The sequence below is a fragment of the Canis lupus genome, chromosome 21 (assembly GCF_003254725.2).
Source record: "Canis lupus dingo isolate Sandy chromosome 21, ASM325472v2, whole genome shotgun sequence".
NCBI classification, from domain to species: domain Eukaryota; kingdom Metazoa; phylum Chordata; class Mammalia; order Carnivora; family Canidae; genus Canis; species Canis lupus.
This window is the reverse complement of record NC_064263.1, coordinates 39334132-39349289: the sequence shown is the minus strand read 5'-3', so window position 1 is coordinate 39349289 and position 15158 is coordinate 39334132. Positions and strand designations below refer to the sequence as shown.

The following is a 15158-nucleotide window of genomic DNA, read 5'->3' as shown; positions in this document are numbered from 1 at the left end:
TAGCTTCTCTTCTCAACACCCAGCATATTCTCCCCATGCCTCCCCACCCTGTTAGCACAATGGGTTATGTCAGAGGAGCTAGTCAGTGCTTGGGAAAATAGGCAAGAGGATCTCTAGCCAGGAAAACTCTTTTTTCGATTCATTTTTCTTTACTTGACATTCTTGAGCCGGCTGCAGGGGATAATGAAATGAATTAAACAGGTCCTGGCTTTCCAATGGCTTATGGTCAATGCTTGTCCTATTTTTCCTTTGGTTGTTGTGGAAAGGCAAATGGCTGAAGTCTCAAAGAGAGTAAAATAGGTCTGCTCTCACCTGAGACAAATTTTTGGCCCCTTATGTATTTGCATAAACTTTAATTTTAAAAATCTGAAAACACCTTCACATGATTATAATTACCTTAAGCTAATTACCGTAGTTGCATTTTCAAATTTGTACATTTTAAAACAAATATTAAAATAGAATTCTACAACATAAATTATTCTCGGGTGCCCAATAATTATTTTTCAAGTACATATAGGATCCATTTATCTTTTAGTTCTAGGGGAATTGTGGGAAAACAATGGTTTTATGTAGTCCAGATCTAGAGCTCTGATAAAATATACATATTCTATTTGCACTGAGTTCCCTAAGAGAATAGAGGACAAGGAGACAAGTCTGTGTGAACACCAGAGGGGGGCAAATAATGAGCCTGGGTTCTAGATTTCCTTCTATCTATTGCCTTCCAGTTGGTATTCTTATGCAAATCACCTTCCTTCCACTAGGCTTGAGTTTCCCTCATCTGTAAAGCAAAGGGATTGGATTAGATGATGTTTACAGTTCTTTCTCCTGCTAACATTGTGTTATCTGGTGTTCCCTTGCAAGAAAATCAGTGCATGACTTAATGAACCCACATGCTTATAGGTTCAAGAAAACCAAAACAGAGAAAGATGAATTCCATCTCTGGAGTTCCTTTTTGACAGGTGTGAGGAAAGGTATCCTAAGAAAAGGGTGTGGGCAGAAATGATAATGATTCCAATGATAGAGACAAGAAGGAAAATCAAGGAGTTTTAGTGGTTGGTGGTAACAGAGCATCTATTAAATGTCAAGCATGATGTTAGGTGCTAGAGACATAAATAAGACTCAGTCATTCCCTTAAGGAGCTTGGAATCTACTGGGAGATAAAGACATGAAAAAAAAAAAAAAAAACATTCCACAGACTACACAGGAATAGAAGAGATCTGGTGGGAGCACAAAGGAGGCAGGGGTCAGATAAGGCTTTAAGGAAAAAGTGGTTTTTTGACTTGAGATTCAAAAGATGAGTAGAATTTTTACAAACATGAGGAGTTAATAGGGAAAGAAAGAATATGGCAAGAGAAGCAAGGAGGCTGAGTTAGAAATTAGCCCAATACGTGAGAAGGGAGAGTGGTAGCTCTTCCCCCTATTCCTTTTCATCTCCTATCCCTACAGCCAATTTTCTTTGGTGTCAAATATTAGGGGTATAGCTAAACAAGTACCTTCTATGCTGAAAAACAAGGACTTCAGTTCTTTCCTTCCATAAAACCACAGCTATATTTCCTGGATCGTTTTGTTGACATTGGAGGTTTATGAGAAGTAAAAGTATTTGTGATCTCTTTCAAATTATTTTTAAGCTTTCTCTGAGCACACCCCCTCCACCAACCCCCGACCAGTCTGTAATGAGTTGTTACTGACATATTTTCTTCCCTGTGCTGAACAAGCACTAAATCATGCTGCTTAATTACCCCTGTCTCCGTTCCACCTTTTCACAGACTCACAGCTGAACTTGTCCAGCTTTATAGCATGCCTTGCTTGGTAGGCAGAGGAATGGTCATCAGCATTGTTTTGAGAAGGTAACAAAACCCAGGATGTCCCTGGAGAACTGAGCCAGGCTTGGGGCCTAGTGTTAGGCAGGATCAATCAAGTAAATAATGACCTTCATTTCCTTAAAGACACCCCTCACCCACCCTGCTTGTTTCCTCCAACATCTCCAGTTGCCCCCACTGCCCTCAGTAGTGTGTGGTACACAAGAACAGAACCTGAGTTAACCAGGGCTGGAGATATGGGGTTCCCAGATACTATGTGGAGTTACAGCAAGTGAGGTAACTATAAGGGTCGGGGTTGAAAGCTCTCAGTAGTACCTATCGAATCTGTTTTTATAGAATAGCATTTTCCTTCCCTTCCTTTCTTCATTATCCACCAATAGGCTAGTTGTGTTTGAGGGAAAATGTTTTTTTCTTTCTCTCTGGGCCAGATTCCGACAGGCCACTTTAAAATGCCCTTTCTAATTGAAATGACAAAACACAGGAGAATTTACTCCAAAGAGAATCTAGTGTGTGAAGGTGTGCCTGCTTTTTCACTGTTGGTTTCCATATACAGGAGCATACTGGTGCCAATTTCCATTTTGATCAAGTTCTCCCATTTCTACCTATACTCTGCATAGTTATTTTTACTTTATCCACCTATTAAATATGTGTCACTAGAGTATTTCGAATATCTTCTATTATGGCTCAAAGATTGGCTGCAGAAAGGGGTTGTTTAGATCACAATCGTGCCCCTTGCACCTTCAAGGTGGCTGGTGGCACCATTAACTCTTTCCATATTTGAGGACTGTGAGGTGCCATTTAAGAAAAAGTCACTGTAAGACATCTGGAAATACAGTTTGCTATTTGAGAACTCGGAACAGCAGCAACATCAGAATCTCTCTTCTCCTTGGACAATGATTCTTGTCTGGTGGCTAGAGACAGGAAATGGGTTTCATTATAATTCACTGTATAGCTTACTTAAAGCACATGGACTTTAAAGTCAGACTGACTCTGTAATAGATAATAATTCCCATTTTATATAATTATTTTGAAAACTAAATAAAATAATAAGTGTAAAATACCTGACATAGAACCTGACTGAGTTAGCGCACAATATATATTTGTTGAATGAACACGTGAATGAATGGGGGTGATGATTGAATGGCTGGATGAGTGGTTATGTGGTTATGTGAAAATCATGTGATTATGAGAATACAGGCCTCGCACTGTTTTTTCTATGGGGCTCTCTATTGGAGATCTTACATGATTTTATCACACAAAGTAGGTACATATATGTGTATATTTCATGTTATGTTAAGTAGTAGACTGTGACACCACTCATTATAATTTGACATGAATTTGGCTGTATTGGGGGTAAAGCAGGCCTCTATTCCCAAGCGCGATAGTGTTATAAAATGATTCTGACACGATAAAATTTTTAGATCCTGACTATAGACCAGTGTATATACTCTAAGGCACTCAAGAATTTCACCATAAGGCTGAGTTTTGTAGGACCTATTTGTTTTGTGTTGAATGTAAGTAGGCCTAGTTATTAAAGTATCACCAGGATCCAAATGCAAGATATGTTTTTCTTTAGGGCAAGTCTCAGGACACAGATCTCTAGAAACAGTACTAGAGGTAGATGTTTATGGATTTATGAGCTCTTCATAGGACTTAATCTAATTTATTTAAAAGATTGGTCAGTGAATTAGAGGTAAAGCACAGGAAAGATTCTTTGTGTCTTGGTTTTAGTTCATTGCTTTTTCTAGATACTTCTTTTTTGGTGAATAAAGTCTAAAATGATTAATGTGACCTATAAGACTCCACCCCTCTCCAGATCCTTCTCATGCCACTCCACCCTCACTCAACAGTCCTGCCATGTTGGCCGTTTGTTAGTTTCTTGAAATATTCTCTTCTTTTCTACCTCAGAGCCATAATAATCTTTCTTTTTTCTGGAATGTTCTTTATAACCTTTCCAGCTGGATAATTCTTTCTTAAAGTATCACTTCCTTAGAGAAGCTATTTTGATTCTCCAGACTATGCTAAATACCTTTGTTCAATGGTCTTTTGACATTCTGTATTTTTCTTTCTCAGCACTTAACCTAACCATAATTCATAGTTACTGTCTAAGCATTTATTTAATGTCAGTTTTTCTTTCTAGCTCCATTAAGATGAAGACTATTTCTGAGTCTCTTGTTGTTGACCCTCCAAGTATTTAGCATAATGTTTAGTTTATGGTAAGCATTAGATAAAGATTTGTCATTGGACAAATTCATCAATACTGGAAACGTACCTGCAAGGTGCAAAGGTTGGTTCGTTATATAGTCATTTCTACTTTAAATGGTAATGTTGAAATGAGAGCTAGAGTGTTCTTCTACTACCAATGCTAACTAGTTATACTGTTGTCAGCATGTTACTTCTCTTTTACGGCCCTCTGCTCATCAGTAGAATGAGGAGGTAAGACTAGACTAAATGATTTGGTGAGGCCCTTTCAGTTCTAGGAGCTAAGTTCATTTTTCAACTTACCAAAATCTTAATACTGGCTACTTTATTAAAACTGAACTAATAATATTAAAGGTGGAATATTTTTAGCCATAAAACAGTAAAAGCATTTCTTAAAGTGCTCTATAAAATATGAGTGATTTTATAATTTTGAAAAATATTTAGCTAGGCTCATTTTTGACATGTATGCCCTGCATATCTTTTATATATCTTGGATAAAGAAACAATATCCCAAACAATCATTGAACATTTTTCAAAATTGAAATGGAAAAAATCTATATTTACAGAAACAAGTCTTCACCAAAGTTTAAATGTTTATGAGACTTTGGCTAAGCCTGTTATAAGCTTTACTACATTGTTGGTTTTGTAAACCTCAACTGTGTTTGGAAATGAATATTCATCATTATCATCATTGTGACTGTGAACTATGATCTCAGAATCTTATGTGGAATGACACTTTTGTAAACTCTTATGTACTAGTTAATCAGAGTTTAACGTTTCTCTTTCCCAAACCATTAGCCTGCAAAGGAGTTTTTGAACTAAAGCTATTTATTTGAATAACTCATATTTTATGTTCTTCCAAAAAAGGATGCAGTAGCGTTTAAAGAATCTTTAAATTCATAAATAACTAGACTAAGAAGAAAAATTGGAATTACCCCCTCAGTTGCTGCTCAAGAAGTAGAATTTGTGTCAGAAAAGTTGAAGAGAGTTGACTGAAGCTAGCAGTTATTGAAAAGCTTTCTTGTTAACATTCTAACAAATGACTTCAAAAGAACCATTTCTTGTGAAACAATGTAATTTCATTTGGGCTGGGTTTATTTTCCTTTTATTTTTTTTTAACTCAACAGCATAAAATTATTTGTTGCATAAAATAAATATAATCATATATCACTTCTGCTGCTTCATTTATAGAGAATGTCTCTCGTTCCTAACATGCAGTGGTTTTATATAGTACGTTAATTCAGAAAATATTGATTGGTTAGCTCTTATTTGTGAGGCACTATTCTTGCTGCTAGGCACTCAGAAATTATCAGGTTGATTGTGACTTCAATAAGCTTACAGTCTATTGAGCATGACAAGACATAATTGCACAACTAAACACAGATTTTTAAAAAAGCGATAAGCACCCCAAGAAGGGGCACATCGGGTGTTTAGGATCTGTATCTTCTGTCTTCTCCAGGCTGTGTTCTTGTTCCAAGACTTTGAATCCTCTACAGCTTCTAACACAGAGCCTTGCACATAGAACATATTCAATTAATGTTAGCTTAGAAGATGAGCTGTCTGTGAAATCGTTTAGTAAACCTGCACCTATTCAACGAATGGCATTCTTTTTATCTAGGCCAGATCTGAAAGTCTTCAGTCTGAAAAGCATGGTACTTAGATCTCAAGTTATATGTTTTGTAAGACAAAATGTGACAATATTTACCTTTTGTGAGCACCTTCTATCTTTACTTTGGGCTCTATTTTCTGATTTTTATTTCAAAGCTTATTCTACTAAATCTTATCTGACATCCTACTGTCCAGTTTACCCAGCTCTGTAAGTTATATGGTATGTGGCGATGCTGCTTCTTGCTACTATCCTTGATCACAGCTTACAAGGAGCTCTGAGGAGTCTCAGCATTTCTGGGGTCTTTCCTCTCTTAGGCACAAACCACTAGAAAGGGATATAAAGTAAACGGTTATCAAAGCTTTAGAGGAAGCAATTAACATTTTTTCTAAAAAGCGGCTGTATTGTTCAATCTGAAGGCTTTCTGGATTTAGCTGTTTAAAAAATAGATTTGTTCCCGAAGATTTGTTTTTCTGCATTTTTTTTCACTAGTTGCAGTCCCCTGGAGGACTCAAAATTGAGTAAAATTGAATTTCTTCTGATCTTTGAATTATTGAGGGAAAATGAAGGCATAAATGATGTCTAAGGACTCTTGCCTCTCTAAGATTTCATGACTCTTTAATACTCAGTAGGAGGGCATATTGGTCATGACGCCAGATACTGTGTGGCCCACATTTTTTCAGCTCTCAACCATCTTCACTCCATTCAGTATAAAACTTTTCTTCAGTGGCTTTATCCAAGCAGAAAATTTTCAGAAGCTTCACTTGCCCCCCCTTCTTTGAAGACACCTGGCTGAATTTCAAAGGAAAAGGATACCACAGAGTAAAAAGGAAACAGAAGAGGCAGCCTTTTCTCTCTCTAAATTCTAGCAGTTTGACTGACTCTTACTTGTGAATTTTTCTTGCCACTGAGTCATTGCACACACAGAATTATGAAACTTTAATTTCTTTAGAGGCTTGTTATATTAGAAAAATTGTTCCAAAGAAAGCAACAATCATGACATAAGCACATCTGGCTCTTGCAAATTATTCTTTATTAAGCTTTCATTTAATTACATGTGCTGAAAGGTCTGTTTTTGATTACTGTAATTTTTTTTATTTGTCCATCTGAATGATAGTAATGCTGGAAATTACATACAAACCACCTGTTTTTTTTTCCCTTACTAATATGGCAAAGTTTGAGCTATTTTCTCTGTGGTTGATGAACTAGGAAGCTTTCTATTTATTATGATAGAAATATGACTATCAAGGTAATGGCTTAATCTCGATTATAAGAAGAAAAGAAAATATTTGAATGGAGTTTCCAAGCATTAAATAGTGTAAAGATTGAGGTATCTGAATTCTGGTTAACCATAGCAGATTAACACATTCACTTATTACCAATTTCACCCAAAAGCTAATAAGTCAATAGTTAAGGATTTGATACCTATGCTAGGAAAAAGAAGCTTTATTTTATTTTATTTTATTTTATTTTATTTTATTTTATTTCATTTCATTTCATTCCATTTCATTCCATTCCATTTCATTTTTTTGTCAAGAATATGGCTATATTCTCTTGAGGATTATGTTATATGTGGCCTAGAAATAAGACCCTGAGAAAACAGTAACTGCTGTTGGGCCTCAGGGATCTTGAGGGCAGCGTTCTTATCATCCAAAAGGATCAGCATCCCCCTGAGAAGTTTGGTTGATATTGAATAAGAACAATATTCTTATAGGAATCCCTAGGAAAGTTCAGACTAATTTCTTAGTTCATGAATATTAAAATCACATGAATGGACATACTGACATTTGAAGAACTTTTTACATCAATTTTAGGCACTAGAAAGAATGATAGAAAATGATTTAGTCAAATTTCTTTTTGTACCAAAGAAACTGAGTTCTAGAGCAACCAAGTCCTTTGTTCGGGTTCATAAAGTTACTGCTCAAAGGACCAAGAACAGGACAATGGCTCTCATACTAGTGCTCTTTCTTTATATTATTTGGTCTCTCTTATTTCCTCTTTAAAAAATAGTGAAAGAGAAATTGCAAGGCTGTCAGAGAAATAGTTATCTAACAATATGGTAAGTTTTTTGTCTTGTTTTGTTTTGTTTTGTTTTTTTGTGAAACTCAATTTCAGCTGCATTTAAAGAGATAATGTTTGTCTTCCCTGTTTTGCAGCAGCTCTATGCCGCTCAGCTGGCCAGCATGCAGGTGTCACCTGGAGCAAAGATGCCATCAGCTCCACAGCCACCAAACACAGCAGGGGCAGTCTCACCTACCGGGATAAAAAATGAAAAGAGAGGGACCAGCCCTGTAACTCAAGTTAAGGTACTTGCTTTGCAGGATTGTGAAAACAGTTTGGAAAACAGCTTCACAAGAAAAGTAGTGAACCAGACTGGGTTGGGAATAAACAGCAGGAAGCATAGCAGCATAAAGGAACCCCAAATGCTCCTCTTTATGGTAAACTTCATGATTGAGCACTGAGAAACAGGTGTTTCCCTTTTGATAACAATAGTGCCATATTGTGAGATCTTTACCTAAATCTGCAAATTCACTTCTCAAGAGTTTTTCCCCTTTGGATTCTGGCTTTTATTTTTTAATGCTCATTGGCATGAATGGCCATGGTTTTATTACCAGTCTTTGTCATAGACTTGTGACACTTTCTCTCGAAGTTTCTTAAACAGGTGGGAGCCAACTTACAGTATCAGAAAAGGAAGTTCTCAAAACTTTAGATTTAAAAAAAAGGGGGACAGAAAAGAATCTAATGCTGGACTTCGTATGGTTTGTTGGAATAATTCACGTGGGCTCAAATGAGCAGTGAGTGGTGTCATTATCTATTCATGCTTTGATGCCGTGTAGTTGTGAGAGGATAAACAGGCTCTCCCAGGTTACTGCTGGGACATTACTAGATGTCTTTCCTCAACTAATTTTCAGAGTCTTAAAATGTGGCACCCAGGAAGTATTTGGCAACAGAGGGAAATAGATGATATGTTCCAACTTTGTGCTGCAGCTGGTACCTATAGGTGGTACTGGTTGGTTTTTATAATATAGTTCAGAGAAACAATTGTTTTCTGTCATTGACTTATCTACTTAGAAGGGTATGCTAAGCAGAGATGTAATATGCCCAAAAGGGACTACATTTGGAGAAATTTTGCAATTATTAAATTTTCACAAGGGAAACTTCTAAGGCTAACAAACAGCATCAAATGCTATAAAGCCACTGAAATTATTTTATTTTTTATAATGTGCAGATAGGAATTAATTTCATGCCACCCTTGCTTTAAATTCTCCAAAGAAATAAATGAACATTTATGCTTTGTTGTTAGAAATATTGGGATATTACAATAGGCAGCTTACTTTTAATAAGGTAGCATTACTTATGGAAACAGCCTATCTATTTTGTGTTCCAAGAGTTTCTGTTTGTGAATAAGAGTCAGAACACTACAACTCAAACCAAGGCACTTCATTTAATTATAGTTGTTAGCATATGAACATATCAAGCATTATTGACTTGAGGTATTGAGTATTAGATATTTTAACATGAAAAAGTAATTTTATAAGTGACTTGGCCAAATGGAATCTTACCAAACCAAGCCTTTACTGGATGAGTAAAATGTTCCCTGGTTAAATTCAAGTTTACATCTGCTTTTACCATTCCAGCTTTGTGGGCCAACTGAGTTTTATTACTCACTTGACCACATGCAAATTCTTAGGGAGTTCTCTATATAATTTGACTTGACTATATTTTATGTTAATAACAAAGGAAACATTCCTTATAATTATTAGATTGTTTATCAAGACATTAAAGCAGATGTTTTAAATTTAAAAAAATAGCTTCTACCTATTATTGAAGAAGTTCGGAAGATAATCTCATGATTTGGTAATTGAAAGGATTATGGTCACTAAGATATGATTTTGTCTGTAATCACTGCTTTCCCTCTGTACATAACATGACCACATGACATAGGGCATAGTTTGCTGAAGGTAACAAAATTAAACATAGATAACCTATATACCTTCTTTTCCCTCAGAATTTTTATCTACTATAATTACCAACATCAGAAATCAGAATTTTTTTGTTCAAATTTCATTTCTACCACTTTTACCATCTGTGTCACTTTGGGCAAATTATTTAACTTATTTCAGCCTTAGTTTTCTGCTCTGAAAAATGGGAGTTAATATTGTGGGTCTTAAATCCTCTAGCATATAATGAGTATTCTGTAAATATAAGTATAGTGATGATTGTGATGATGAAGATCTGATGATAATAAAGAAGATTATGGTGATAGTGATAGTGGTTGTAATTGAAATATCTAGTTATATACTGAGAGAGATCCTAACTAAATACCTACGAGATTTCCACTTTTAGCCATAATGGAGGAACAGGGATCAGATTTAGTCTCCCAGCTTAAGCAACTGAAACACAGGACAAAATATATAAAACAATGATTTTCAGACATTTACAGTAGGAATATAGGACAGTGATTCCTGAGAGAAGAGAAACAAGTGAGGCAAGTACTATGATTATTCCAGCTTACTGTCTAGAGGTAGTTTCTAGGTCATAGTGCAAGGAAGGGTACACATGGAACATGGCAGCCTCTTTGAGTAGAGGGATATCATTCAGGATTTTGGGATGCCAAGGTAGATAGAGTTTGTGAGGTAGAGTACCAGAGAGGAGAGAGTTGTACACTGAGAGAGAGAGAGTACTGAAAATCTGTAGAAGATCCCCCTGTATTTAGCTGAGTACTGATCAGCCTATGTATACGAGGAAATTCTCTGAGACCAGGGAAAAATACCAGATACAGCAGGCAAAGCAATTGCAAGGTTCACAAAGGACTGAGGTTGGATTATATTCCCATTAGCCACAGTGGAAAGATCTTGGAACATAGAGGGTGTCAAGTAGTGTTGCCGAAAGGGTGTTACCTTAGTAATGGGGCCAAATTATCCCTAAATTAATGACTGCTCTGAACCTACCTAATATGCTTAAAAGCAAGCATGTTGCTTTTGTTCAAATTGTTCTGTGTCTTAAAACAAAGTCCACAAATATCTGAAAGAATACACAAACTCAATACCCAGCAATATAAAATTCATAGTGTGTAGCATCCATACAAGCAAGGAAATACAAGCAATAATGAGGAAAAAAAGTAAATCAATAGAAACAGACCCCAAAATGGCACAAATGATAGAATTAGCAGTTAAGACAGCAAAAACAGCTACCATAGGGTCACCTAACTATAGCCAAATGAAGAGGTAGGCAAATCTTCCTCCTAAAAAACATCCATGAAATTTCCATCAGGCCAGACCATGCTGTGAGAACCAATATCAAGCCTGCCATGATGAAAAGAAATTTACTTGATTGGGAGTTGGTAGATGCTTCCCCTGCTCAGTGCATTGTTGGCAGAAGTAGCAATGATTGAATTATAAAAATAAATAATCAGGGTATACTCAAAGCTGAAAAAAATAGATGTCATAAACTTTACATGTTTAAGAAGACAGAGGGAAAACGTGAGCATTATAAGACATGAAACACACCCATGGAATGTCTGGAGATAAGAAATATAGTTTTTAGATTAAAAGTATACTAGATTAGTACCGATGGGATTAGACGCCACAGAAAAAAAGATTAGTGAACTTGATGATGGAATGATGAAAATATCCAAACTGAAATACCTTAAAAAAGACTGTCAGTGTTGTGGGACATCAACTGGCCTATTGTATGCACTTAAAGCCTCAGAAGGAAAGGAAAGGAAAGGAACAGAAAAATATATTAGAAGAAGTAATGGCTGAAAATTTTCCAACTTTGAAGAACACTCTGAATTCAGATGTCTAAGAAGCTCAATGAACCCCAAATTAAAAAAAAAAAAAAAAACTTGGAGAAAACTAGATACCTAGCAAATAAATCACTATTGTCTAGAGAGGAGTAAAGCAACTAATCAGGCTAAATACCCTGTGGGTGCAGAGTAAGAGATGTAAAATTATAATCAAACACGTAAGATATTTTGACATGCACAGTGGATATAGTCATGTCTCCTATGTCTAAATATGGAAAAATGTACATTCCAACATAGATGTGCCAGATTATCTATTTCCTACCAAGATAAAAAAACAGAACACTATGTTATCACATGACTTATTTTCTCTGACAGTTTAATAGAAAAGGGATCTGGGATTTGGAGTCCAATAAACTAGAATTCAAATGCTATCCTTCCATGTGTGGCTTTGGACAATGACCTCTCACTCTGGCCCTTCCTCCTTTGTGAATTTAGAATAATACTGCCCAACCTCATAGACTTATTGCTAGTTAAATGAGCAAATATATGTGAAAATGTCTAGCACAGTGCTTGGTATACACCCTGGCTTCTCTGTGCATGTTGTTTCTATTTTCTCTTTCTAATCTTCCTCCCGAGAGCCTTTTCTGGCATCTCTTTTTGTCCTCCCTTAAACAATGACCATGGTATTGAAGGAGACAGGATCAGCTAGGGTCAGGCTCTCTTCCCAAAGGAGAGGATGTTCTGTTTCCAAGCTCTATTGTGTTTTAAAAGATGACATTAAAAAAATTCTCAATGCCTCCTCAGAAACAAAACAGAAATTAACATTTGCCGACAATTTTAGAACACAATAAGATAGGTCTCATAACTGAGCATTTAAATGACTATGTTTATATTACAACTAAATTTCTAAAATGACGAGCATGTTGTTATGTGTGTTTAATGGTAGGATAAATGAGAGCAAATAAAGGCAAGGAGTTTAGCTTTCAAGCTCCTGGTTACACTAGAATTACAAGTCAGATACTTGAATACTGTGCCCAGTATAGAAGGACAGGCTTCTTAAAATAGACATTCTGTAAATATACGTAGCAAAGAATATAAAGAGACATCACTTTAGACATGAAAAATAAATTACATATAGCATGGTATGTAAAACATAATTATAATGTGTGCTTGCTCTTTGCAAAAATTAATTTTAAACATGAATAGAGACCAGAATATAGACCATGAGGAGTGTCCACACCCAGAAAGCCACATAGAAGCCATGCTGTGGCATGTGGCTCCCTGGGCAGAGGCCCAGGAGAGCAGAAGAAGCCTGTGTTTTCATTTTTAAAGTACTTGCAATTGTTTGATTTAAAATATATATTAAAAAATTAGCTGCAGAGCCTATTTATAGTTGCAGGAACTTTTCAGAGAGAATAACACAAAAGCACTACAGAGCTGCTGAAATTTTAAATAATTCTTTGTAAATGCCCTAGGTTAATTTAGATCCTTGAAAACACATTAGGAAATTAAGCTGTAATGTGAGCTAATTCAGATTTTAATTTGGCAAAAAGAATGATCCAACTACACAGTTAATGTAAATAGAAGCATAACACAGGGAAATTAATGAGGTTTCCTTCCGATGAATCTTCAAGGAGGTAGATAATTAGCTTCTTTTGTTATTATTGTAGGAGAATGTGGCATTGTCTCTTAGGTGTAAAATAACTGTGGCTTACTAAGTGATAATGTGCTTCATTTGTCTTTTTTTTTTAATAATTATTTATGTTAAACTCTTGTAGGATGAAGCAGCCGCACAGCCGCTAAATCTCTCTTCCCGACCCAAGACAGCCGAGCCTGTCAAGTCCCCAACATCTCCCACCCAGAGCCTCTTCCCAGCCAGCAAAACCAGCCCCGTTAATCTGCCTAACAAAAGCAGCATCCCCAGCCCCATTGGAGGAAGCTTGGGAAGAGGATCCTCTTTAGGTAAATGGAAAGGTCAACAACAGGAAGAGATTTATGAATTAGGTAAAAGAAAGCTAACCTGTTCAGTGATGACTGAATCTCTGTTTCCAAAGTGTTCCTTAGTCCATGGGGGGAAAAAAAGTAAAAGTAAAATCCTTTCTACTGAAACATAACCCCTTTTCGTGTCTTGGGTGATTAGAACTTTTGGAAAAGGTCATAATATAAATCCTGCTGGGATGAGTTCTTTAGAGGCTGAGGAGTTCGATCCAGCAAATCAGAGACTTGGGGATTTCTGTGTTTGGTTAATGCTTTGCCACTGAAGTAACTCTAGGCAGATGAGAGTGATCATGAACCCTCCAAGGGCCTAGAGGGACCTGGCCTCAAAGCTGCCTGCCAAAAGTCCAACATTTCTTTGAAGTTTTATATTTTCTTTTTAAAATGTATGTGAATTTTACATCTTATCCCGTATTAGTTTTGCATTAAAACAAATGTGAATGACACACTTCAATGACATAATATGAAATAAAATTGATATCTGATAAGATGTGTCATAATGATCCTTGGGCTTCTTACACTCTCTGATATATTGCCAAGTATCACTAGGGACATTCATACCCCAGTGAGAAGTACAGAGGGAAAACATGGGTTTTGGCATCAGACAGACTTGGACTCAGAGCCTTTTCTTACTCGCTATGTGACCCTGGGAAAGTGATTTAATATTTTTGAACTCAGTGTCCTAATCTCTTAGAGGGGAATATTATTACCTAGCTCATAGGTTGTTATGAGAATTCAAAAATAAAAAGAGAGAGACAGAGAATTCAGAGAGAAAAATGTATATAAAATGCCTAACACAGTGTCTGGCACTTAGAAGGCATGTGATTTAAAAAAAAAAAAAAACTAGACTGAACCAACACCAACGCATTTACATATACAAGGGGAGTGAAACAATAAATGGGAAAGCATTTGTCTGTAGCAGAGTGCCAAATTAGTATTAACATGTTGTTACTAAGCCTCTTAATGTTCATATAAGACACAGAGATAACAAGGGATTGGGGACTTAGAGCTTCATTTCTTCATCACAATACCGTCCTTGCCTTACTGAGTCCTGGAGCTTAAAATGTTTATTATAATAAACAAAATAATATGTAAGTTTAAAAGTCATTTGTGCCTATCTTATCTCATTTGATTTTTCACAATAATCCTATGAGGTAGTGCATTTTTACCCTCATTGTATGACAGAGTAAACTGTGATTCTTACAGGTAAAATGGCTTGCCCACAGCCATGTAGATACTTACTAGTAAAGCCAAGACTAGAACCTGGGTCCTTTCACCTGAGTCATATATACTCAGTGCCCTTTTTTGTGAACTCTCAGTTGTAACATTTGCTGCACCATGTTGGGTTTGAGTGAATCATCTGATGGTGAGATGTAATTCTTCCTTGTTAAAATTTGGGACGTTAGGATCCATACAGCAGCAGCCTATTCTCATTTTGAGTCAGGACGCCTCTGCCAGGAGCTGGGAGGTTTTCACTCCAAGTCAGTGACATTCGTGTGAAAGAGAGAAGTAAGTCATTTCCAGTATGTGAATATGGTTGCTGGATTTTTGGAAGTTGTTAAATAAGAAAAAAAAAAAGCCAGCTTAAGGATAAATAATAGGCTTGGTCTTGAAATGACTTTAATGGCCTTTCCATTATCCACTTCTGAATTTTGTTTGGAAAGTATTTGTCCACTATACTGGGCATCTTGAGGGACAAAGATGACTAAGTCACAGGCCTGCCTGCTCTTATGAAGTTTATACTTCAGCAGGGAGTCTTTCTTAGTTCATAAGCTAGAAATGGGCT

At 36.3% G+C, this 15158-nt stretch overlaps 1 protein-coding gene across 36 annotated transcripts in view; it reads left to right on the top strand.

The window, feature by feature from the left end:
* Positions 1–15158, top strand: part of SOX6 (SRY-box transcription factor 6) — a 665863-nt gene that overhangs the window by 569578 nt on the left and 81127 nt on the right. For 33 of the 36 annotated variants that reach the window (XM_049099117.1, XM_035703772.2, XM_035703769.2 and 30 more), the window contains 2 exons: positions 7785–7934; positions 13156–13339. In XM_049099117.1, coding sequence (XP_048955074.1) covers positions 7785–7934; positions 13156–13339 — 334 coding nt within the window. The remainder of the gene's footprint in view (positions 1–7784; positions 7935–13155; positions 13340–15158) is intronic. The other 3 variants (XM_035703763.2, XM_035703787.2, XM_035703786.2) reach the window with 1 other exon arrangement.